Source organism: Pleurodeles waltl, chromosome 8, assembly GCF_031143425.1.
Source record: "Pleurodeles waltl isolate 20211129_DDA chromosome 8, aPleWal1.hap1.20221129, whole genome shotgun sequence".
Taxonomy (NCBI): Eukaryota; Metazoa; Chordata; class Amphibia; order Caudata; family Salamandridae; genus Pleurodeles; species Pleurodeles waltl.
The window spans coordinates 1,442,650,340-1,442,676,493 of NC_090447.1; the positions used below are offsets into that span (position 1 = coordinate 1,442,650,340).

General features: G+C 48.0%; 1 protein-coding gene across 2 annotated transcripts in view; it reads left to right on the forward strand.

The window, feature by feature from the left end:
* The window catches only part of UMODL1 (uromodulin like 1), a 499,986-nt gene that overhangs the window by 385,889 nt on the left and 87,943 nt on the right, over window positions 1–26,154 (forward strand). For both annotated transcript variants that reach the window (XM_069202600.1, XM_069202601.1), the window contains one exon: window positions 17,125–17,358. In XM_069202600.1, coding sequence (XP_069058701.1) covers window positions 17,125–17,358 — 234 coding nt within the window. The remainder of the gene's footprint in view (window positions 1–17,124; window positions 17,359–26,154) is intronic.

Consider the following 26,154-nt stretch of genomic DNA (forward strand, 5'->3'; position numbering starts at 1 on the left):
CCCTCCCAGCCCAGGAAGACCCATTCAAAATGCAGATGTATGCAAGTGAGGCTGAGTACCCTGTGTTTGGGGTGTGTCTGAGTGAATGTACAAGGAGCTGTCAACCAAGCCCAGCCAGACGTGAATTGTAAGGCACAGAAAGATTTAAGTGCAAAGAAATTCTCACTTTCTAAAAGTGGAATTTCTAAAATAGTAATATTAAATCCGACTTCACCAGTCAGCAGGATTTTGTATTACCATTCTGGCCATACTAAATATGACCTTCCTGCTCCTTTCAGATCAGCAGCTGCCACTTCAACAATGTATGAGGGCAGCCCCAATGTTAGCCTATGAAGAGAGCAGGCCTCAAAGTAGTGTAAAAACGAATTTAGGAGTTTTACACTACCAGGACGTATAACTACACAGGTACATGTCCTGCCTTTTACCCACACAGCACCCTGCTCTAGGGGTTACCTAGGGCACACATTAGGGGTGACTTATATGTAGAAAAAGGGGAGTTCTAGGCTTGGCAAGTACTTTTAAATGCCAAGTCGAAGTTGCAGTGAAACTGCACACACAGGCTTTGCAATGGCAGGCCTGAGACAAGGTTAAGGGGGCTACTTAAGTGGGTGGCACAACCAGTGCTGCAGGCCCACTAGTACCATTTAATCTACAGGCCCTAGGCACATATAGTGCACATTACTAGGGACTTATAAGTAATTTAAATAGTCCAATCAGGTATGATCCAAAGTTACCATGTTTAAAAAGGGAGAGAGTATATGCACTTTAGCACTGGTTAGCAGTGGTAAAGTGCGCAGAGTCTAAAAGCCAGCAAAACAGGGTCCAAAAAGTGGAGGGAGGCAGGCAAAAAGTTAGGGGTGACCACCCTAAGGCATGTCAGGTCTAACATGTGTCCCCTCCAGCTGAAAGTGGGGAGAGCTACCCGACCTCCTGGGAGCTCTCATCGCTAAGGCGGAAGTATCTGGAGAGACCATCAGCATTGTTGTGGTCAACCCCTGGGCGATGCTCCACTGTAAAGTCCATCCCCTGTAGGGAAATGGACCATCTCAAGAGTTTTGGATTCTCTCCCCTCATCTGCATGAGCCATCTGAGGGGTCTGTGGTCTGTCTGAACCCGGAAGTGAGTCCCAAACAGGTAGGGTCTTAGCTTCTTCAGTGCCCAGACCACAGCAAAAGCTTCTCTCTCAATAGCACTCCACCTCTGTTCCCGTGGTAATAGCCTTCTGCTAATAAAGACTACTGGTTGGTCTAGGCCCTCCTCATTTAGCTGTGCTAGGACTGCCCCTATGCCATGCTCTGAAGCGTCTGTCTGCACGATAAATTCCTGGGAGTAGTCAGGGGCCTTGAGCACGGAGGCCGTGCACATGGCTTCCTTCAGGGAATCAAATGCTTTCTGACAAGCCTCTGTCCAATTCACCAACCTAGATTGTTTCTTGGAAGTGAGTTCTGTCAAGGGTGACACAATGGTACCATAGCCCTTGACAAATCTGCGGTAGTATCCTGTGAGGCCTAAAAAGGCTCTCACCTCAGTCTGTGTTCTAGGTGGTTGCCAGGCCTTGATAGTTTCAATCTTGGCCTGGAGTGGCTGCACCCTGGAACCACCTACTAGGTGTCCCAAGTACACCACGGAACCCTGCCCAATCTGGCACTTACTAGCCTTGATAGTCAGGCCTGCCTGTTGCAGAGCCTGAAGCACCTCCTTGAGGTGGAGCAGGTGTTCCTCCCAGCTGGAACTGTAGACAGCTATGTCGTCCAGGTAAGCTGCACAGAAGGCATCTTTACCAGCTAGGACCCCGTTAACCAACCTTTGGAAGGTAGCGGGGCATTTTTCAGCCCAAATGGCATCACCCGGAATTGGTAATGGCAATCAGGGGTGGAAAAAGTGGATCTTTCTTTAGCCCCCTCAGTCAGGCCAATCTGCCAGTACCCGGAAGTAAGATCGAACGTACTCAGGAACTTGGCAGCGCCTAGCCTGTCAACGAGCTCATCAGCTCGGGGGATGGGGTGAGCATCAGTCCGGGTGACTGAATTGAGATCCTGGTAGTCCACACAGAACCGGAGTTATGGCTTCGCGCCTGGGGCAGTAGCCTTGGGAACCAATACCACAGGGCTGGCCCAGGGACTACTGCATTTCTCAATAACCCCCAAAGTCAACATCTTGGAGACCTCCTCCTTGATGCTGGCCTTCACCTTATCTGACAACCTGTACATTTTGCTCTTTACAGGGGGACTGTCATCTGTGTCAATGTCATGCACACAGAGGTGGGTTAGTCCAGGAGTTAGGGAGAACAGGAGGGAGAACTGCTCTAACAGCTCATAGCAGTCCCCTCTCTGGGTTGGAGTCAGGGAGTCAGAGAGAATGACACCCCCTACTGACCCATCCCCTTCTTTGACAGCGAGGAGGTCGGGGAGAAGTTCGCTATCCTCTTCCATGCCCTCATCTGTGACTAGGTGCATACTGACCTCAGACTTCTCAAAGTGAGGTTTGAGCTGGTTGTGATGGAGGACCCTTAGGGGGTGCCTAGGGGTCTTGAGGTCCACTAGGTAAGTGGCCTTACCTTTACGCTCCTTGATCTCAAAGGGGCCAGTCCAGCGGTCCTGGAGAGCCCTGGGCTCTGCTGGCTCCATCACCCAAACTTTGTCTCCAGGTGAGAACTCAACTAGAGTGGCCTTCTGGTCATACCACTCCTTCATCACCTCTTGACTGGCCTCGAGGTTACTCTGGGTCTGCTTCCAGAAGCGTTGGGTTTGTTTGTGGAGGGACAGCATGTAGGTGACCACATCCTGGGGAGCTTTCTCCCAGCCCTCCTTAACAATGCTTAGGGGTCCCCTGACAGGGTGACCATAGAGAAGCTCAAAGGGGCTGAACCCCACCCCTTTCTGGAGCACCTCTCCATAAGCAAACAACAGGCAGGGTAAGAGGACGTCCCACTTACGCCTCATGGCCTCAGTCAGGCCACCAATAATGCCTTTCAGGGTCTGGTTGAATCTCTCAACAAGCCCATTGGTTTGAGGATGATAAGGGGTGGTAAACCGGTAGGTCAACCCACACTCATTCCACAGGGTCTTCATGTATGCAGACATGAAGTTTGTTCCCCTGTCAGACACGACCTCCTTAGGGAATCCCACACGTGTAAATATTCCCAACAGGGCTCTGGTCACCACCTGTGCAGTCACTGTTCTCAGAGGGATTGCCTCTGGATAGAGGGTGGCATGGTCCACCAAAACCAGGATAAACCTGTTGCCCAAGGCAGATTTGGGGTCCAAGGGACCAACAATGTCGATGCCCACCCTTTCAAAGGGGGTGGCAACGACTGGGAGTGGGAGCAGGGGAGCTTTAAGCCATTTCCCTGCCTTCCCACTAGCCTGGCAGGTGGGGCAAGCTCTGCAGAAGTTATCTGAGGCTTTCCTCATTCTGGGCCAATGAAAGTGGGTGTCAAGCCTGTCAAAGGTCTTGTCTTGGCCCAGTGTCCTGCCAGGGGAATGTCGTGAGCCAGGCCTAGTAGGGATTTCCGGTAACACTGGGGGACCACCAGCACAGTGTGCCCCAGGACCTGGAATCCTACGCTCAGTGTAAAGGAGATCATTCTCCCAGTAAGTATGGTGAGCCCCAGAGGTGTCACCTGCTGCGTGGTCTGTGGCCTGCTTCCTCAGACCCTCAAGGGTGGGGCATTCTTTCTGCGCCTTGCAGAATGCTTCCCTGGTTGGCCCCCCCTCTACTTGCCAGCCAGCAAGGTTAGGTAGGTTACCCAGGGCAGCTATGTCCTTCCCGGTTGGCTCAGGGGCCTCCTCCTCAGGGGCCTCGTCTATCACCGTGGGAACACTGGAGGCGGGTTTCCCGCGCCCCTGGCCTTCCCTTTTGGCAGCTGTCTGGGCCATCTTTCCAGGCTCCAGACGCCCTTGACTCCCTTCCCGGGCAGCCATGGACCGTGTGGTCATGCAGACCCACTCAGGTAACCCTAACATCTCCAGGTGAGATCTGAGCTCTACTTCTTTCCAAGCAGTATGCTCAAGATCATTGCCTAACAGAAAATCTACAGGCATGGCAGGACTCACAGCTACTTTCAGAGTACCAGAGACCCCCACCGACTCAAAGGGAACCAGAGCCACCGGTAGGTGACTCTCAAGATTGTCAGCGACTATGACCTGGTGGAATGTATTAGGGACTATCTGCTCTGTTGACACCAGCTGACTCTGGATAGTAGTCATACTGGCTCCTGTGTCACGCAGAGCCTCCACCTTTTGCCCATTAATGGTGACCCACTGCCTGTACTTGGAAGTATTTCGGGGCATGTGGGCTTTGGGCACCATTTCTCTTTCTCCCAGGGACACTAGGGAAATCTCTACCTGCTCCCCAAAGCTATCTGGGTCCATCTCCCCCCAAGCGCTACACTAGTCAGCCCAGGTGTCTGTCCGGTAGTGGACGGTGCCCTCTTGGAGCACTGGGGGTCACCTTTATAGTGACCATACTGGTAACACTCCATGCATTTGGGGTTGGATTTCCCTGACCTATTATTTGTCCCTGGCTTTTTCCCAAATCTGGAAAAGGAATGGTTGCCACCCCCTCCCTGGGAATTATTTTGGGGGCCTTTTGAGAGTTCCTTATCTGTAAGTTTATCTCCCCCCTCTTTCTTCTGTTGGGAACCCTGACCACCTTTGTGGGTGTCCCCCCCAGGTACCTTTTTGGACACTTTGGTGCTAACCCAGAGGTCCGCCTCCTCAGCAAGCTTCCTGGGATCAGTCAGCTTACTATCTACCAAGTGCTGGCGCAACTCTGTATAGGTAACATTGAGTATATGCTCTCTCAGAATCAAGTCATATAGCCTTTTATAATTATCTACTTTGTTGCTTCGCACCCATCCATTCAGTGCCTTACTGGACAAGTCAAAGAAATCTACCCATGTTTGTGTGGTTTGTTTGGTGCTGTCCCTGAACCTCTGACGGTATACCTCAGGGGTCAGCCCAAACTTGGCAAGTAAAGTGGCTTTCTGAAGTGGGTATGTGTTTTGATCAGGTTGATCCAATGTGAGAAGTGTGTCCCTCCCCAATGGCGGCACATAACCCCACATAGCTACCCCCCATTGCCCTTCAGGAACCTCATGAGCCCTTAGTGCAACTTCATAAGCAGCTAACCATTTATCTATGTTATCTCCCACCACAAAACTGGGCACCACATTTTTGGGTATACGAACCTTCTTTTCTCCAGCAGGTCCTGTCTGTATGCTGCCACCATTATTGCTGGATTCAGACTGTCTCGCCTTGATCTCCAGCTCCTTGAGACTCAGTTCATGAGCCAACAATAGTTTCTTTTCAGCCAAAGCTCTTTCAGCTTCCACCTGTTTGGCTGTTCTTTCAGCTTCAGCTTGTTTGGCTGCCCTTTCAGCTTCTCTTTCAGCTTCAATCTGTTTGGCTGCTCTTTCAGCATCAGCTTGCTTGGCTTCTCTCTCTGCCCTTCTTTCCTCCTGTTGAGCCTCAATTTTCAGTTTTGCCATTTGCAATTGGAACTCCCTTTCCGCTCTCCTTTCCTCTGCGGTCAGGCTTTGCACAGAGACACTGCTCCCTGGTCTGGAAGGGGGCACAATTGCAGTGATAACATCATCCACAGATAACAGCAAATCCTCTGAGGGGCCATTTTCTGGCTCCTCTTCCTCATCATCCTCTTCTAAATGGGCTTCTGCCCAGGCCCTCAGCGCCACTTGAAAGTCCTCCTTTTTCCTTTTTGGAGGCCCCTTGGGTGGGTACCCTCATTGCCCTGCAGAACCCTCTTAGCTGTTTGATTGTATATGTATCCAACAGGACTAGGTCAAAGTCTCCTATTTGAGACCCAGTCAGAGACATGTTCAGTGAGGATTTATTTTTTGAAAATTGTCAGGAAAAAACGAATTTGCAAAAAAGAGATAAAAATCAAGTTGACCTTCAACTGTGGGTAGGTAGTGAAATACTTAGCTACTGTATGGCACTGCACAAATACAAGCCCTATCCTCACCGCTGATCACCAATGTTAGAAATGGGGTTTTTGGTTGGCAGTCAGGTTACCCTCTGTCCAAGCAAGAACCCTCACTCTAGTCAGGGTAAGTCATACACAATCCAAAATTAGCCTGTGCCCACCCTCTGGTAGCTTGGCATGAGCAGTCAGGCTTAACTTAGAAGGCAATGTGTAAAGTATTTGTGCAATAAATCATACAATACCACCATATAGCACCACAAAAATACACCACACAGTGTTTAGAAAAATATATAATATTTATCAGGATAATTGTAGGTCAAAAACGAATAAAGTTGCAATGTGAATTTGTAAAGATATCACTGAAAAGTTATATATAGTGTCTTAAGACTTTAAAAAGCAAACAAAGGGGGTTATTCTAACTTTGGAGGTGTGTTAATCCGTCCCAAAAGTGACGGTAAAGTGACGGATATACCACCAGCCGTATTACGAGTTCCATAGGATATAATGGACTCGTAATACGGCTGGTGGTAAATCCGTCACTTTTCCGTCACTTTTGGGACGGATTAACACCTCCTCCAAAGTTAGAATAACCCCCAAAGTCTCTTTCAAGCACAAAGTACCTGGTTTGGAGTGGAAAATCTTTGCAGAGGGCCGCAGAAGAAGAGATACGTGGAAAAATGGTGTGTGCGTCGATTTCTCCCCAGCACACACGGACTTGCGTCGTTATTTTTCACGCGGGGAAGTCGTTTGTCGTTTTCCAGCGCGCAGACAGTCTCTTTCTGTGGGTCGCTGGGATTACCAGATGTCCCGGATCTGCGCGTGGATTCTCCTGCTTGTTTTCCGGCTGCGCATCGTTCTGTGGGGCTGTGCGTCGAAGTTTCGCTCTCACGGCAGGCGGTGCGTCGATTTCTCCTCAGGAGGTCGGGCGGCGTTGTCCTTGCGAGGCCGTGCGTCGAAGTTCCGGTCGTCCCGAAGGCGTCACGTCGATCAGTGTTGGTGTGCGGCGTTTTTCTCGCCGCGGAACAAGCTGTGCATCGAAAATTTGGGCGCACAAAGCGTCCAAGTGAAAAAGAGAATTCTTTTTGGTCCTGAGACTTCAGGGAACAGGAGGCAAGCTCTGTCCAAGCCATTGGAGAGCACTTTCACAGCCAAACAAGAGTTCAGCAAGGCAGCAGGACAACAGCAAGGCAGCAGTCCTTTGTAGAAAGCAGACAGGTGAGTCCTTGGAGCAGCCAGGCAGTTCTTCTTGGCAGGATGTAGTTTCTGGTTCAGGTTTCTTCTCCAGCAAGTGTCTGATGAGGTAGGGCAGAGGCCCTGTTTTATACACAAATGTGCCTTTGAAGTGGGGGAGACTTCAAAGAGTGGCTAAGAAGTTCAATCCTGTCTGCCAGGGTCCCAGTAGGGGGTGAGGGGGTCTTCCACCCTCCCAGCCCAGGAAGACCCATTCAAAATGCAGATGTATGCAGTTGAGGCTGAGTACCCTGTGTTTGGGGTGTGTCTGAGTGAATGCACAAGGAGCTGTCAACCAAGCCCAGCCAGACGTGGATTGTAAGGCACAGAAAGATTTACGTGCAAAGAAATGCCCACTTTCTAAAAGTGGCATTTCTAGAATAGTAATATTAAAACCGACTTCACCAGTCAGCAGAATTTTGTATTACCATTCTGGCCATACTAAATATGACCTTCCTGCTCCTTTCAGATCAGCAGCTGCCACTTCAACAATGTATGAGGGCAGCCCCAATGTAAGCCTATGAAGGGAGCAGGCCTCACAGTAGTGTAAAAATGAATTTAGGAGTTTTACACTACCAGGACATATAACTACACAGGTACATGTCCTGCCTTTTACCCACACAGCACCCTGCTCTATGGGTTACCTAGGGCAGTGTTGTCCAACCTTTTTATCGCCGCGGACCGGTAAATGTTTGATAATTTTTCCGTAGCCCGCTTGGGAGGGCGCAATGCTCTGCGCCTCGGCCGCCCGCCACAGTGAAATGATTTGAAGTTCCTCGGGCGGCCCGGTGCCGATTGATCCACGGACCGGCACCGGTCCGCGGCCCGGGGTTTGGGGAACACTGACCTAGGGCACACATTAGGGGTGACTTATATGTAGAAAAAGGGGAGTTCTAGGCTTGGCAAGTACTTTTAAATGCCAAGTCGAAGTGGCAGTGAAACTGCACACACAGGCCTCGCAATGGCAGACCTGAGACAAAGTTAAGGGGGCTATTTAGGTGGTTGGCACAACCAGTGCTGCAGGCTTACTAGTAGCATTTAATCTACAGGCCCTAGGCACATTTAGTGCACATTACTAGGGACGTATAAGTTAATTAAATAGTCCAATCAGGTATGATCCAAAGTTACCATGTTTAAAAAGGGAGAGAGCATATGCACTTTAGCAATCGTTAGCAGTGGTAAAGTGCGCAGAGTCTAAAAGCCAGCAAAACAGGGTCCAAAAAGTGTAGGGAGGCAGGCAAAAAGTTAGGGGTGACCACCCTAAGGCATGTCAGGTCTAACAATGATCAACTGCACTCCGTTGATTGTAACACTTTAACCCCTCCACCGTTTATCAGTGAAAATGTGAACATCACTGAACTGAACTTCCTGTGACATAACCTTAACTTCTTGCCTCTTTCTTGTGTGAATTTGAATCACACCCTCCCTTACAGTCTGGATCACCTATGTCAACAACAATATCCTTAACTAAAGTCCTGCAACCTTGAGGGCAACCCGCCACGAGAAAAAGGCAGTAGTTGGACTTTTTTGGGCCTTCACCCCCACAACCTACCACTGGACCATCTCACACTTGTACTTGCAAAGTTTGAGAGAAAACTCCTTCACTTCCAACAGGTATGATCTCATCCCATAGCAGGAAAGATAAACTCCATCGCTTCTAAAAAAACTCAGCTGTTTCATAACATAAATCTGGATGAGACACATGGCGAATTCCTACATCCCTACAAAAACACTGTATTTCTCTGTTTATTGTCCTCCTCGCTCTGTCTATTGCCATCGGCTTGCTAGCACCTCTCCAAATCCTCCTTGGAATAAATTCAGCTCATGCAACACAACAGCCTGACCACTGCGCTTTTATCTACTTCCAATCCTGTTTCATGTAGCGCAGTGGCAACACTCCTTTCTGTAACACAAAATCATTTTATCCTGAATGTAATAGCAATATGTCGAGGCACACCGGCTCCCCAACTCATCCTGTTAAAAAATGGCAAGAGCTCATGCCACCTCACACCTTGTTTACCATGCCATACCAACCAAAGGGATTTTTAATCAAAGCCAAGGTAATGGCCCCGGAACTCTTCCCAGCCTCTCGTGCAGCCCATTTCACGAAAGAATGGCCAATGATCCCAACCATCAAGCCGTCAAAAGCAGTCCCAGAACCAAAAAATGAAAAAGAAACAGCATTAAGCGAACATACGGTGAACTACACGTTCTCAAATCCCCATCCTCCCATCCTAACTGATCAGAAGACCATCTACCCAAGCCCATGATTTCCTCCCTCGACCAACTCTTTAACCCTGCCTTTGTAGATGCCCCAGTCCGAAAGGAATGTGTACCGTGCTCATTGACCACCAGACCCAAACACGCAAGCACTTTTCTCAGAATGGCCAACAACTGAAATGCAGTGATCGCTTCACCGTTCGCATGTTGAAAAATGAAACCACCTGTTCTTGAACTTTGCCGCCAAAGCTTCTTACCCCATGCTACTGGGCTGAACTGGTCCCTGTGGTGTGGGGGCAGAAACACTGTAGTGCCTCTTGATCTCTGGTCTGTCTTTGAGCTGTGCATGTAAATTGCCACTCCATGTGGTTGAAAACTATGGCCCAGATTTAAGAAGGCCTAGCGACTCCTTGAGCCACATTAGCATAATTTTTTATGACACTAAGGTGGCTCAACAAGGCCAAATTCGCCACACGATATTTGCAAAGTGGTGCAATGCATGTATTGCACCACTTTGTAACCCCTTGCACCACATTATGCCTACGTTAGGCATCATGTATGCAAGGGGGCGTTAGGGGGACCGCAAAAATGGCGCAGTGGAATCAATAGGATTTCACTGCACCATTTTTAGTGGCTATAACGCCTGCAAAGAACAGGCATTAAAAGGGGGCACACCATTATTCTTAATGGGCTTTATGTACTTTGCAGGATTAGCGCCAACATTTTTGGCGCTAATCCTGCAATGTACAACAAAAGCGTCACAAATGATGATGCTATTGTCAACCTTGTAACCTGCGCCATGGTGGGCTGTATGTTGAAGACGGCGCACACATACGTTGCACACATGGTGGTGTTAGGGGACGCTAAGGGCCACAAGAAAAGTGGCGCTGCAGATAATGTAGCGCCACTTTTCTTAAATTTGGGCCTTAGTTCTTCTCATAATAACCCCTTTCCACACAGACCTCCAACAGTTCCAACACCAGAAAAGCCCCAAAGAACATCCACGTCATCAGTGTGGAGAACAAGGTGACCTCCTGTTTGAATGAACAAATGGCTGGTAACCAGCCAACCACCTTACCAAAGACATGTAATATCAGGGGCTTCTTCTTTTGCCCAGAATGGCCTTGATCCCTGGTCCACCCTTCCAATAACCTCTTGCCTAAATCCCCCACTGAGGGAGCACAGCCCCAAAGCATTTTACCCATGAAAGCAATGCTTCCCCGCAATCGTGGCACAAGAAAACCCTTCCTTGATCTGCCCCAACATAAACTGCACCGCATCCTTGACTCTTTCCCATTCCCCGACCTCCTGCAAGCCCCAGTACTGAGAAATTCTTTCCATGAACATAAGAATTCCAAGTCGGCACAGAAAGAGACCCTACCACCAGCTGAAGCATCTTTTTTCTCCTGTTGTTCATAAATGCGGTGGCTTGTGAGACTTGTCCCAGTCATCCCTCATCAAACTGGGGGGATGTTGCGAGCAAAATAACGATGGATTAAACCCAGATCTGTGACTAGGGGTGAGTGTTTGAAAAGCTTCAACACTCCGTCCATTATTTTATCTTGTGATGTCAACCACCTGCACCACAGCCATGATGTCCACTCGAAACAAAACTGTCCTCTTTTCCAACGAGTCTCCCAACAATGTGACTGCAACCACCAAAGGAAACAGCTCAAGAAAAGCGATACTGTGACCATCATGCTTCCAACTAGCTGGCCACTCCTCCGCACACCACGGCCCCCGTCAGTACAAACCAAAACCTATACCCCCAGACGCATCAGAACATACATGTACATCCCATTCTAGTTCCTCTGGGGTATTCATGGGGATGCCTTTAAAAGACTTCAAAAAGAAACAAGACATTTTCAGATCCTCATTCCCACAGACAGTCTTACATGATGATGCAGTAGGGAGAGTCCTGACAGCGCCAAACCCAGTCTCCTGCAAAAAGCTCTAATGGCCAGTACCACCAGGCCTGCAAAATTGATATGTCCCAAGAGCACTTGCATCTCCCTTAGTGTTACCTAAGGTTTCCCAACCATGGTTTCCAAAAGTAGTTGCATCCCCAATTTCTTATTCTGTGTAAGGCAAGCCTCCACGACCTTTGAATCCAGCTCAGTTCCTAAAAAAGAAAGGGTTATCTGTGGCTCCACTGACTTTTCCAGTGCCAAGAGAACTCCCACGTCCTCCATGGGCTTCTGGAAATTTACCAGCAATCACTGGCAGTCTGCGGAATCGGAGTCAGTGACAAAGAAAAAGTCATCCAAATAGTGTGTCACCCATTCTTGCCCAGTACACTATGCGAATAACCATTGCAGAAAAGAGCTGAAAGGCTCAAATAGAGCACACACGATTGAGCAGCCCATTGGTAGAGTCTTATCCACGTACAACTGCAATCCAAATTGAATACCTAGTAACTGGTAATCCTCTAGGTGCATCAGTAGTAACCTGAATGTTGATTTGATGTCACATTTTGCCATTTGTGGATTTCTCCCTGCCACCTCCACCAATGCCGTTGCCACATCCACTGACGAATTTGAAACTGAAGACATTTCCTCACCAATGAAGTCCTTCACTGAGTCACCCTCCATCCAGGACAGATGCTGTATCAGCTGGAAGTTACCTTGTTCTTTCTTTGGAACCACCGTTAAAGGGGACACAATCAGATTGTCCATTGGCCAATCATTTAAAGGACCAGCCACCCTGCTCACTCTTCTTTTATCAGTTTCACCCACACTGCCTGTGGGTGTGCCTTGACTGACTTTAGATTTTCTGCCCATCTCGGCTCTCCAAGACCCTCCTAACCAAAACAAAAATCCCACTGAAATCCTTCCAGCAAGATCGCTGCATCCTACTTTATAGTATAGCACTGCAGCCAAAAAGTCAGTCTGTTCAGTATAACCGGTGTATGCATATTTCCCCCAGTACCTTGTGCCCCACAGCCTTCTCTGTCGTTACCTGACACAGCCCACAGCCTGTGGCATTCCTGGTCCTCCCGGAAGCTGTTGGCACTTGCTAGAGTTTCCCCCTGCATGACCTCATTGTGCGCCCCCGGTGTTACTATAGCAAAGCACAAGTGTATGCTTTCCCGAGCACTTTGAGCATTCATGTTTAAATTTACAGTATTCTGTTGTGCATAACCCCTTGTTAAATTTCCAGCAGAACCCCAAAGTCCCTCCCTGTCTTTTTGTTGTGGACCCTACCCCACCCCTCCCCGAGTGGGACGGACCTGAAAGGGCTGCTATACTGTTAATAAACCTCTACCTGCAAAGACTGTTTTACTAAATTTCGCTGGGCCCATTGTATGTTGCCATAAGTCTGTATCTATTTCCCCCTATTTGGCCTCCAGGTCTAAGGCCATCGGAGCCTAGCACTCGCTGTTGTACTGCACCCAGGCATTGTCCCCAAACGGGATTTGCGCCTTGCATATGACATCCATATATTTGAACAGGGCCAGTCTGCTCAGGGTATTTTTCACAATACATGCTGCCATAAATTAGAAAAGCTGCCATCCAATTGTCTATATTCATTGCCACCCCTGGGCATTTTGCCAGTTCATATTCCTCTTCCTTTGATCCCTCAGTGTCCCTTAGTTTTTTCTTTTGTAGACAACATCACACTGGACCCCAGAGGTTTATTCCTCCCCATGTAGCAGAGTTTCTTTATCTTCAACTCCTTACTCTATTTACTGTATGCGTTGGACTTACCTGTATCCTTTTCTGCTTCTTTATTGTCAGCGTTCATGGCCTTCGCCTCTGACTGTCCCCGCTGATGTCCCAGATTGTGATCCACCCTCTACACAACTCACCTCCTGCTTGTTGTCTGTAGCCATACCTTCCCTGTTCAGTTCCTTCTCATCTGTCCCCACCCCAGTGTCCCTTACATACTTACCCTTCTGCAGCCAAGCTTTGTTTAGACCCCAGCCGCTACCCGTGTCAACCCTCTTTGACACCATTACCAGAACCATCCTCACAGCCTTTATATTTTTACCTGCCGTTAAGGTTGGTGCCCGCTCTGATGCTGCAGCCTTGCCAGTGAAAGTTTCCATTCCGTTGGTCGGGTGCCAACCGGCTTCACCTGTGCCTCTCTCATGGCCTGAAAAATTACTAAAATATCGTTAACCTTGAGCCCCCCTTCATGTATGCCCCTTCCTGGCACTGTCTCTGTTTCATCTCACTCTGCACATCTGTGTCCACAATCTTGCCTTCCTTGAGACTGTCCTCCTCATAATCCAGTTCCGCTTTCTCCAACCAGTCTACATCCACCAAACTGCGTTTGCTTACCAGCCACAACTTGTGGCACCTTGTACCCCACCTTGGGGTTGCTGTCAACCTTACCCTGAGGTACCTAACCCATCCAGGCAATCCACATCTGCAAGCCGCCTTGACCTGTACATCCATCCAGTCAATGTTGCTCTGTGCGAGTCCTCTGATCTCCCCGACGAGGCCTCACAGAATCTTTGTGGGTTGCCTAAAGCAGGGTCCCACAACACGGTCTGGCCGACCATTCTATACCATTGCCTCTCTTTCCCTTGGGGTCGCTGAGCTGTACTGTGCTGTTCCAAGTCCGCTCCACGTCGTTGCCTCGACACCTGTAAAAAAGTGGGTACATCTGTTGTACCTCCACAACCTGCCAGCAAGAAACACCCAAAAGCAGTTTTACCCGCTTTTGTGCTGCCTCCCTTCCAGAAATATACATGTTGTGGCATACACCTTTATCGCTCAGTGGGGCTCTCCCAGCCTTCCGTCCTCACTCCATTCTAGCATGGCTACAGCCTCTGCTGAAGCTGGACCCGTGGTTCTTTGACGTGGGAGATGCCGTGAGCAGGTCAGTCCCTTGGCTCCTGAAGGTCTCCCTGCTGTTGTCCTTATCCATTCCACCCCATGTGTTACTGGCATTTCACTTGGATTGAATGGCCAAGGGCTCCCATTCCAACCAGTCCCATTGCCCCAAGGAAACCCTGTACCCAGAGCCCCTGTCCTCCAAATTAGCTGACCCCTCCAGCTTCAGGTGACAAAGGGGCTGCCCTAACTACGCACTGGTCTACCCTACTTCCTCTTCCCACTGGGGTGTTTCATCCTTACCTTGTTCTCCTAACGTAACCCCACCCATCTGCACCTGATCCTCCTCCGTAGGTACTGGGTGGATCTATGCACTCTACTGTGACTGAGTCTGCCCCAGGTCTGCTCCTTCAGTATGTGGCCTTCCTGCTTCCCCCATAACTTGCTGGGCTGTGGGGAGGATTGGGCCATGTTTTCCCACCCTTCCATATGTGCCTATGATGCAATCTTTTTTTGCTGGTCCAAGGGGAGAAAACACAAGTTGTTTTTTCTCCCATAACCCGCCCACGCTGCTTGTGCCCCATGGCTCTCCCTTGCCCGCCCCGACCCTGTGTACACTTTTGGGCCATTCTGCATGCTTGCAGACATCCTGTTACTCAGTGCACACGACGGTGAGCAGCCCATGGCTACCCTGCCTGACACGTGCCTCACCGGGCATGTTGGCAGAGAAGGCACGCTGCCTCCTGCCAATAAATCCAAGCCCCTGGCTTCCTTGAGAAGTCGGAGTGCTTGCTGCACCTTTTCTTCTTTTGAAAGAGACATTAATTCAGCATTAGTGACAAACCTTAACACAGTGAAATCCAAACAGCTACACTAGCCTAAAGCTAAACAAAAACTGCTGGTTCTCACTGCTAAAGAGAGCTGCCACTGAGTACACTTACCACAAAATGGTGGGTGGCAGCTACAATGGTCAGATATGGTCAGATATATAACCTTGAGCTACATCCTTTAATGGATGTAGCCTGATATAGCCCAGCCGTCTAGACTGAGTCCCGATTACCCCAATGCCACTGGGGACAGATCTCCCTCCGGTCCTCTGCCCCCCAACCCCCTAATGTGCTGTCCAGCAAACAGAAGAAGCACTGCACGCAAGGTAAGCGGTGCCTGTAATCACGCATGACAGATAGACCCACAAAACACAACTACCATGCTGCTCCAAATAAACAATGCAGGCCAAAGCAGCTGTGGGGAGATTAACAGAAAGAGTGAAAAAAATCCTAAATACTGTAAATGCAGTGCATCTGTAATTGCAAAGAAAATGCAGTCAGCGCGTTTAACCTCTGCAAACCTCAACAGCACTGGAAGCCACAGGGCACAAGAAAGAACAGGAAGTAAGGTGGAGACCAGGATCCCTTATGGGTTGTGTATCAATCTGTGTTATAAAAAAAAGTAGAAAAGATGTGGAAGCAGTTGGCTCATGGTAGTGAATGAGTTCATTCACACAAAAGTAAAGACTGGTATGAGGAAGGAGAAGAGGAGATAATTGAAGTTTCAAAGAAATAAGAGTGGACAAGCAAGTGAGGCTACACACCCATGGACAGTTTAGCTGATACATGTATATTGAAAATTATTTGTTTAATTTACCTTGATCCCAAATTGCAAATTAGAAAGTAAACCTACCTATCAAAAAATAATTTGTGCAGAACACGTTCACAAAAACTCAGACAAACCATTTGCTGCAAATTAAGTGTCACATGCCCTTGTTGACTCAGGCTCAAATCATCATTTCCCCTGTCTAATGCTGTCAGGTCCAACACCCTCAAAATACACCCACTTCTAATTGCACTTTGTGCTATGCTCTGTGCATGTGGAAATATTTGTAAACTTGTGTAAAATGCTCAAATCACATGCAGGTATCTCTTGTGAATCACATGTCTTAAAAGAGATTTATTTCTGTAACTCTGATCAATTCTTTTTCAAAAGAATCATCTTTCCATGAGCAGTAGGGTGACCACTTCCCTCCCGGTCAGTACAGACATTGTTTTCATTAATGGACTTTTGAGCGATAGTCGAATACATTCTAGGTGTGGTACCGCCGAACCATTTAGACTAACACACCTGAAATCAATGATTTGTAGTTGAAAAGTTTAGGAGTGGAGACCATGTGGCTGATTTAGACTTTGTAGTATGTATTTTATTCTGTTAGGGTGATAGAGTAAACTACTGCATCATCCTGATGGAGTAAGGCACTCTGAATATAGAGATGTCCGCCACCCCCACGTTGGTTCCTGTCACTGTTTTGAAAGAGTGATGTGCGGCTCCACTGACATGATGGTGTCGTACAGCACACGTTCAATAACTTTTTGAAAATAAAAAAGCAATGACCCTTTGCCATGGGAGTTTTTGCCCATGTCATGGGGAATCACTAAAATGGTATTGCCTTCACTTACCACCACATTTTGGATGGCGGTGTGTGTGAGTAGAAATGGGTAATTTGCCTATCCACTCTAAAAAGGGCAGGCAGACAAATGTGCACCCTCCAACAGCCCTTACTTCATTTGGGCCGCAGGAGATGTATGTCGGTGGCAGAGACAAAGTAGTCTTTGTCGCTGAAATACTTAAGTTCCACCCGATTCTAAATGAGGTAGCGGAACTTCAGTTTGGGAGCGAGGATACTCTGTTTTTGTTGTGAGGGAGTATCCTCTCCGTCAAACTCTAAATCAGGCCCCATGCCCTTAATGACCTGGAGTGAGGTGTAACCCTACTCAGGGTGTAGACATACCATGTTTGTACAAACTATCTGCAAATAAGGAATTAACACAGTACCAAGTAATGTTGTTACCATTAAGAATATCTTTTAATGTTGCATGAAATCAATGGGTATTTATATTACAAACCAATGATGTACAACCTCCCTTACTGACTGTATATTTCATCTATTTTTCAGGGAAATGATCTATGATAACATTGAAGCAGCGGGATCCTTCCAACCAGAGTTTCTGTTGTATAGCGAAAGTGGCGAAGTTGGCAAAAATGGGACTCTCCGTACAGATGAGACGGCACGAATAGTAATAGGAATTAACACACAAGAAACAACCTTCAAGGTGGTCCTCAACGATTGCTGGGCCTCAAATTCCAGTGATTCATCAGATCCCGGCCCTCACTTTTTAATCAAGGACAGGTACTGTTCATGCATCTCCTGAATGTCACATCTAGTAGGTTGCAATTAAGCAACTTAAATAATGACCTGTTGGTTAATCAAGTGGCATGAGCCTTGGCAAGGATGGTGTTTTCAGGGCTGTAAAATATTTCTTATGGAAGTTAATGCTAGTAAACGTTGGCACACCTGAAAAGAAATTAAGTAGCCCATAAGTCCTAATAACGTGAGATTGGAAAAAGCACTAAGATGGCAGGAGTACTGGTTTTGATGTCTCACACACAAACACCTTTACTCCTGGTGACATTGGAAGGCTAGCCCTTGTCCCATCATTAGCCTTTCAAAAAGCCTAGATGTTGCTAATGAGCCAAGAGAGAACGACAAAGATGTGACCTACTGTATGCTCCTAATATCTGCACTTTACACACTGCCTTCTAGTGCGTCATATATCACTTTCACACTACAAAGAACTGTGAAAACCTATCCTGAATTTAAATATGATACACAAAGAACTGTAAACACCAGTAGTGGTAACTTCCGAAAGTAAATTTGATGCTTAGATCCCTGATTATTTTTTGTTCATTTCCATTTTTAACACACTTGAGACTAGTGGTAGCAAATACAAAGACCATGTAGCGTCTGTGTAAGAAAGTGGATTCCTTATTTGGGGTGGGCAACTGCCCACCTCAAGGAACATTAAAAAAGGTGTCTTACAACCAGTTTGGTTCCTGTTGCCACACAAGACATCAGCCAAATGACCCTTGAGGTCCACTTCTTTGTCAAAGAGGGAGCGGATCCAGTCCTTCAGGGCTCCTCTCTGGTCACAAACAGAATGTCCGGTACTCATCTGATCCTCCTCAGGTCCTGAAAGTGCTCCGAGAAGAGTGCTTTAGGGTGCCAAATTTATGGTTGAAACTTGATGGTGGGTGGGGGTGACTCTTGGGTGCTCGACACCCAATGGGGAGAAAGTTCTCGGGCCCTGGCCTACTAATTTTTGTCAGTGATTCCTATGTGCCTTATAGCAAAAAGGACGAAAATGCAATGTGTCAGGGAAATTTCAAGATGGCCAAAGTATTCACTAAACCTGGCCTCTGAGAGCTAGGAGATTGTAGGAGAGCATACTCTGGAAATCTCTACTGTACTCCCACATATAACACTAAAATCCAGTTTTAAGCAGGTCCTGGACCTTTAACAAAAAATGAGACAGATGTCTGGTAAGACAAAGAAGGGTCCTTTAGCAAACAGAAACATGATATGCTGGAACTGTGTTCTGGCCCTGTTTGACCACTAGGGTTCAAATGTTTTACATGTGCCTCTGATAGGCCTTTCAGGCAGGATTTGACAATTTGGTGTCAAGAAGAGGAGCAACAACAAACCTGCATCCTGAAAGTACAGCTGAGCTCAGAGGAGTCATCCCTGTCCTTTCGGGTTGACCTATCAATCAAGGTGGTCTATTTTGTAGCTCCTGGATGGAATTTCACACCTCATTAAAGCCAAGCACTTGGTAGACAGCTGCTAGAGAGCTAATGTCAAACAGCTTCCAGGAGCTTCAGGCATGGAAAAGATAACTTTCTAGAAATTTGTTTTGCTAAATATATATTAAAAATCAAGTTCTCAATTTCATAAATAATAAAAAAGAGTGGTTGAATTATTTTTCTATCTGGTCTCAAAGTGAAGACACAGAACTAATATTTTAATCTGTACTCTGGCTTTCTGGAAAAGATGGCTAGGCCTGTCACGGTAAAAATTGCTTTTGAGACCTTGTCACTGTAGGGACATGGAGATATGCCCAGATTTATAAGTTTTGGTACAAAACTGCACAAATGATGGTTTGTGTCAAAAAGTATACCACTGGCTTGAGCCATTCCACAGTGCCAGCCGGGCGCCATATTTAAGGAATGGCACAAGCCGGTGCTAAGGGTGGGCTAGCGTCAAGGAAAATTACGTTAGTTGGGTGGGGGTGGCGGTATGGGGGAAGGGTGTTTTGCACCAAAAAACAATGTTGGGCTTGTTAGGGTCAATAAAAATGACTCTAACCAGCCCAGAATCCTTTCTTGATGCAAAATCTACCATACCACAAGACTCCTGTCTTAGAAAAGACAGGAGTCATGCCCACCGCCCCAATGGCCAACACAGGGGACAAGGGTCCCCTAGGCATGGCCATTGCACTCATGTAGGGGGGGGGCATTTCAGGATCCACAATGGCACTTTAAAATAATACAAAATAATTACCTCTAGTTATCTATACTTACCTGGGATGGGTCCCCCATCTTCTGCTCTCCCACTGGTGTGGGTGGGGTTGTCCCTGGGGCCTGGGGAGGGCACCTGTGGACTTATTCCATGGTGTCCCACCATGGAAATGGGCCCACTGGTCCCCTAACGCCTGCCCTGACCAAGTCGTTAAATAATGGTGATAAGCATGCTTAGCACCATTATTTAGGTCTGCCTCCCTCCTGTGCACCATTTTTGCACAGGAGGATAAATAAGGCGCTAGGACCTTAAAGTAATTTTTTGGACGGGAACGCCTACCTTGCATCTCATTGACTCAAGGTAGGATCACACATCCAAAAAATGACTTTAACTCAATTATATATAAATATGGAGTTAAATTTGCACTATATTAGCATAAAAGAGTGATTCTAATTCAGCGCGAACAGAGTATAAATCTGGGCATTCTACCGCCGCGGTCAGAAACGGAAAACCGGCGGTGTACCGCCGGTTTTCCGCTGCCCTGGGGAATCCTCCATGGCGGCGTAGCTTGCTGCGCCGCCATGGGGATTCCGACCCCCATACCGCCATCCTGTTCCTGCCGGTTTTGGCCACCAGGAACAGGATGGCGGTATGGGGTGTCGTGGGGCCCTGCATGGGCACTGCAAGGGCCCCCGTAACAGGGCCCCACCAAGATTTTCAGTGTCTGCCATGCAGACACTGAAAATCGCGACGGGTGCAACTGCACCCGTCGCACCCCTTCCACTCCGCCAGCTCCATTCGGAGCCGGCATCCTCATGGAAGGGTGTTTCCCGCTGGGCTGGCGGGCGGCCTTCTGGCGGTCGCCCGCCATCCCAGCGGGAAACCCAGAATACCCGCGGCGGTCTTTTGACCGCGCAGCGGTATTCTGGCGGTCCCAGCCAGGCCGGCGGCTTTCGCCGCCGGCCGGGGTCAGAATGACCCCCTATATTTGATAGTGAATAAATCCTGTTGGACAGAGTATTTATGCCGTTGTTGACAACCGCTAAAGCGTTTTCTAAATTTTCCTTTTCCAATTGCCTTAAACGCGCAGCAGCCTCAATCTGTGAAAGTTTCCAAATTTCATTGTACATAGCATATAGAAACCTTTTGGAGCGCTCCTTTCTAGGACCCAGCAGAAATTCCTGCAAGTCTACATCTTCAGAAAGAGTGTTCAGGTGTTTCTTAACTGCAGCTAACGTGTTCGTTTGTACCCATTGCTGGCACAGCTTACCCACACTGTATGTCGTAACTATACCTGTATGTTGACCTGATACAATGCGAGGGTCTGGCCTGTTAAATGAAAAAGCCCCTGAAGGGTTCAAAAAACGTGTTTGACACTCATTAGTGTCCGTGGGCCATATTAACCAACCACCGGGACTGGAAAGTGAAGAATTATAGGCACCAGCCTTAACCATTGCATCTAGCTTTTCCTCGGTGATATTAAGGAAACATTTCCAATCTTTAAACCTTGCCGGAGTGGGGATACTGGGCGTGTTCATTTCTTTAATATTTGCTAACCCCAGACAGGATGTCTGCTGAATAGTGTCATTTAAGAAAATCATTTGCACAGGAATCAGGCATGCTCGAAATAAAGCTTCCCTACCCTGTATCTGCCAATCTTGTGTTCCCCATACACTTTTCATGTCAACAGTGCTCTTCCAGTATTCGTAACCTTCAACTGCGAGCTGGGAAACAAAGGGATATGAATAAATCAGTTTTGTGTCAGTTAGCAACATTTTCCTCATTTGTGCTGGAGGTATTTTAAAATAATACGAGACTGCTTTTTTGTGTCATGCCCAGAAAAATATGTAAATTTATCACTATAGTATTTTGGGCTTCCCACCGGTGGTGTAGAACAGTGTTCCCACTGTGTGTAGTTTAATACTGGTCTGTATCTAGTGGCACGGTGTAGGTAGTAATGTCCCCAATTGTTATAGCAGAACATTTTCCCATAATTCATTGTATGTTCATATACATCATCACTTTCAAAAGCGGAATAGTCCTACATTTCAGTTAGCATGGAATCAACTGTTTGGACATCCCAATCATCAGAGACAACATCAGGTGTAATTACATCTGTCATAGAAATTTTGAACACGTATGGTATTTGAATAATTTCTGTAGGCCCGTATATATCAAATGGAACTTTGTCCCACACAATCCCATCAGAAATTGGTATTGCTGTAACATTTATAGGGGACTAGTCTCTTCGGACCTTATGTGAGGAATGATATGGAGTTTAAACTTCATCAACAGGCTCAACAGAGGAGCCATCAGGATTATAGTGACCATTTATGAGCAAAAAGAAAACAGTCACAAAACCAATCCATAAAAATAATGCAAAAAATGTCAAACAGAACCATAAATAGTTCCATGGGTATATCAAATAGTTCTTTTTAAGCCATTGATACAGCTTACTTCTTTTTGAAACAGTTTCAATCACAGTAGTGGATGAGTCTGAAGAAAAGTTATCAAAGTCAATGAAATAGCCAGAGGTAGTCTCTGCAAACACGGGAGCCGGTGCACTATCCGTACTTTGGTCCACTTCACGTGGAGGCTCTTGGTAGACGATGTCATTAGTTTGTGATGTGTTTGTGTAAAAAAAACAGCCAAATCTTGGATGGGAGTGGTCACTGAAGTGGTGACAGGAACTAGCAAGAGTAAAATTTCCTGCCCTCCCCATGGTCGAGGAGGTATCTGGAAACGTGTTGGACATCATTGCATAGTCCGTAGTAACGTTGTTCATCCTACTACGTAGATGTATGTCCTTTTGGGTAGTGAGAGGGGATCGGGAACCACCCAAGGGACCTTTTGGTCTACTGTGAAGGATCGGCCACATGGTGTAATTTGATGTCATCGATGGAAATGAATCTGTTCATTCTAGAGCCAGACAGTGGTGGTAAGATGACAGTCCTGGCACCTTGGATTCCCAAGACCGGTACAGGTGCTCTGTATGATGGACCGAATTCCTTCTTCACAGTGATCTTCTCACGAACCAGCTCCCCAATTTTAGGAATCCAGCCAGTCGAAGTTTTCGCTAAATCCCTTATTCCTAAAGTGGCAGCACTTGCAGATGATTTATCATCATGAAATTGCTGAAGCTCCTGTAAAACAGTGAGACGTTCATTTGTGTCAAATGGTGTTTCTGCTGCCACCATACCAGGGGCATCAAGATCTGGAACATACATAGGTATCCCAAAGAGAACCTCATGTGGATTGCGTCCCCCCCAAGGACCGTCTTGGCAGATTATTCAGTGCTCTCTGGACCCCATATAGGTGATGTAACCAGCTGCGGCCTGAACCTAATACTCGAGCTGTTAAGGACTGCTTTAGATCACGATTCCGCCTCTCCACGACTGAATTTCCCTTGGGATGGTATGGTGAGGAGCAATGGAGCTCAACATCCATTGTCCCCATGGTGTCCCTGAATGCCTTAGAGACAAATGCAGGGCCCTGGTTCGAATGGAATGCTGCAACCGCAAATGTACCGATAAAGATCAGCAAGGGCCAGATGTACGAAACAAAAAAATTGCGAGTCGCATTTTGCGAGTCAATGCGACTCGCAAAATGCGACTCGCAAATTGGTATGCCAGGAAAGAAACCGGTCTGATTTAGCGACTCGCATCCGCAGATTGCGAGGTCGCTGTTTGCGAGTATGCAAAAAACGAACTCGCAATTAGCGAGTTGGTGTCGCAAATTGCGAGTTCCCTCAAAATTGCTTGCAGGTGCAGCAGAACACTCCAGAAAGCACACCAAAACACTCTGGAAACACTTCCTGGCAAATGATGATGATGATGACATCACAGCCAGGAAGTTAACAAATACACCTGGGAGGAGGCTGGACCACACCCTTTTACAACTGCCAGTCTGCACACTGAGCTAGCTGCAGCAGCCATGGAGGGAACCCCCCGAAAAAGGAAAATTAAATTCTCAGAGAGGGAGCTTGAGGTGCTGACCGAAGAATGTTGTCAGCACCATGATGAGCTCTTTGGGAGAGCTGCCCTCACTGTTCCAGAGACCACCAAAAGAAAAATCTGGCAGGAAATGCAGGAGAAAATCAATGCCCTGGGGGTGAGCCACAGGACAATTGAGGACATAAGGAAGAGGTGGTATGACCTCCGCTCCCGGACCAAGGAGAGGGTGGCAGAAAGGCTCCGGGAGATGAGAGGCACTGGAGGGGGACCATCATCTGTGCCACCACCCACACCCCTTGAAGACAGGATTGAGCAAACCTTTGAGCCGGAGGCAGTGTGTGGATTTGGGGACCTGGACACTTCAGAGCCCAGCACATCAACCGGTGAGTACCATGTGATAAGCCTGTACCCCTATCAATGTCATACCCCACCCACTATGTACACATGTGCATGCACAACCAAATTAGCTCCATTTCAGGGTAGAAAAAGCCAGAATGATGCATTATGGGAAATGTAGTCCAATAGGCAGTGCATAGGCAAATGTTTATTAGGAATTGTGCAACAGATACTAGACACTGACAGTGTGTTCCCCATGTCCCACAGGTCTCCAGCAAGACACCCCCTACACCCCAAGCACCCAGGCCCAGGAGGACACCCCAGGACCCTCCAGCACCCCCACATGCACAGTCAGCAGCATTCCTGCAGTTGTAACGCCTGCTGCAACAGCAACGCCAGGAGCTGCCCCAGCAACAGCCAGGGAGGATACAGGTGCAAGGACAGGGCAGCCACCACTGCGCAGGCGTCGCAGGGCAAGAGCGTCTGATATCCGGAATCATCCTCCAACCAGCAGTGAGGCACATCTGCTGCGGGGTCAGCGCCTGCAAAACACAACATTGGGCAGGATCAGTGGGGTGCTGCACCGCATTGAAAGACAAAACCAGGCAAGCATGCGGCACCTCAACAGGCGGATGGACCTGATGTGCCAGAACACTGGGGACATTGCCTCTGCCATCAGGGAACTGGCGGCCGGACTGCTGGGTCAGGCAGAGGCTGGGCGGCGCAGGGATAGGCAGATTATGTTAAGACTGGACAGGATGGCCACATCAATCGGCAGGCTAGCCATCAACACAACAGGCCTGTCGAGGAGGACAGTTGGCCTGCAAATTGAGATGGGCCATTTTGCTGGGGATGTTGCCAGGGGCCTGGGACGTCTCACACATATCATTGAACTAATGGAGACACGTGAGATGTCGAGGGCCACCGGGGAAACACCCCAAGATAGTGAAGAGGGCTCCACAGTGAGCAGTGTATCTGCCCCTGACAGTAGGGTGCTAAGGAGTGGGAGGCAGAGCACCATAGATGCGGCTGGGACCAGCCAGGCTGGCAGGAGGGGCAGGAGAAGTTAGCCAACAGCCCGGACAAACAAATGTGGCACATGGCTTTAATGTGCCACATGAGTGGGTGGCATTTCCCTGCCCATGGACAATTGAATCATGTATATAGTTCATCCATTACATTATTAAAACTGTTATTTCTCTTCCACTTAACAAAAGGAGTGTCTGGTTAATGGGTGAGTATGGTGGGAGTTTACACGTACCGTCCAAAATATTGCGTTGCGATGTGTTCCCGTCTCAGTCTGCCTTGATTAGCTAGACTCCTATCCCCATGATGGCGGTGTGGTTGTTCTTGCTCTTCCTCATCAGGATCTGGGTCTGCAGGGGTGAGAGGTAGCCCACGTCTGGTGGCTATGTTGTGGAGGATGGCGCATGCGACCACAATTTTGAAGGTGGTAATGGGGGTGTATTGGAGGGCGCCTCCGCTGCGGTGGAGGCATCGGAATCTTGCCTTCAGGAGTCCGAAGGTGCGCTCGATCAGGTTCCTGGTCCTCTTATGCGCACTGTTGTATTGCCTCTCTGATTCATTGCTGGGTGTTAAAAATGGAGTCATGATCCATGGCCTTAGAGCATATGCACTGTCACCTGTTGGGCACAAAAGTACACTGTTAGTAAGTCCAGATAGTCGTGCACAGTGACCTGTGTGTGTGTCTGCAAGGTGTATGCAGCTCTACCTAGGAGGTATCCGTCTCCAAACTCCCCACGTTCCAGGCGTTGATGGATCCCACTATGTCTAAAAATGTAGGAGTCATGGGTACTGCCTGGAAACTTAGCTACGATGTCCGTGATGACGTAATGGGCATCACAAACAACCTGTATGTTGAGTGAGTGGGTACACTTTCTGTTGCGAAAAATATGTTCCAGATTAGCGGGGGGCATATTTGAATGTGTGTCCCATCTACACATCCAATGACCTGGGGGAAGTGGGCAATCGGTAAAAGTCCAGCTTCGTGCTGTTAATTTCTGCCTCATTCCTTGGTAAGTATATGATCTGAGACCTGTGCGCTACTAAGGCATCTAGGAATGCCCTGAGGAACCTTGACACTGCACTTTGGGATACCCCACCTGCCACGGCAATGACCCCCTGATAGCTCCCTGATGCCAAGAGGTGCAATGCGCATAGTACTTGCACATGCGTAGGGATGGCGCAGCCACGCAGGGTCTTGTGTTCTAGCTGTGGTTTTAGTAAATCTATTAATTCTAGAATGGCAGCGCTGCTAAGGCGGTATTTAGCATAGATCTCCTCTTCAGTTTGCTGGAAAAGAGTCTGCCTTGTTCTATAT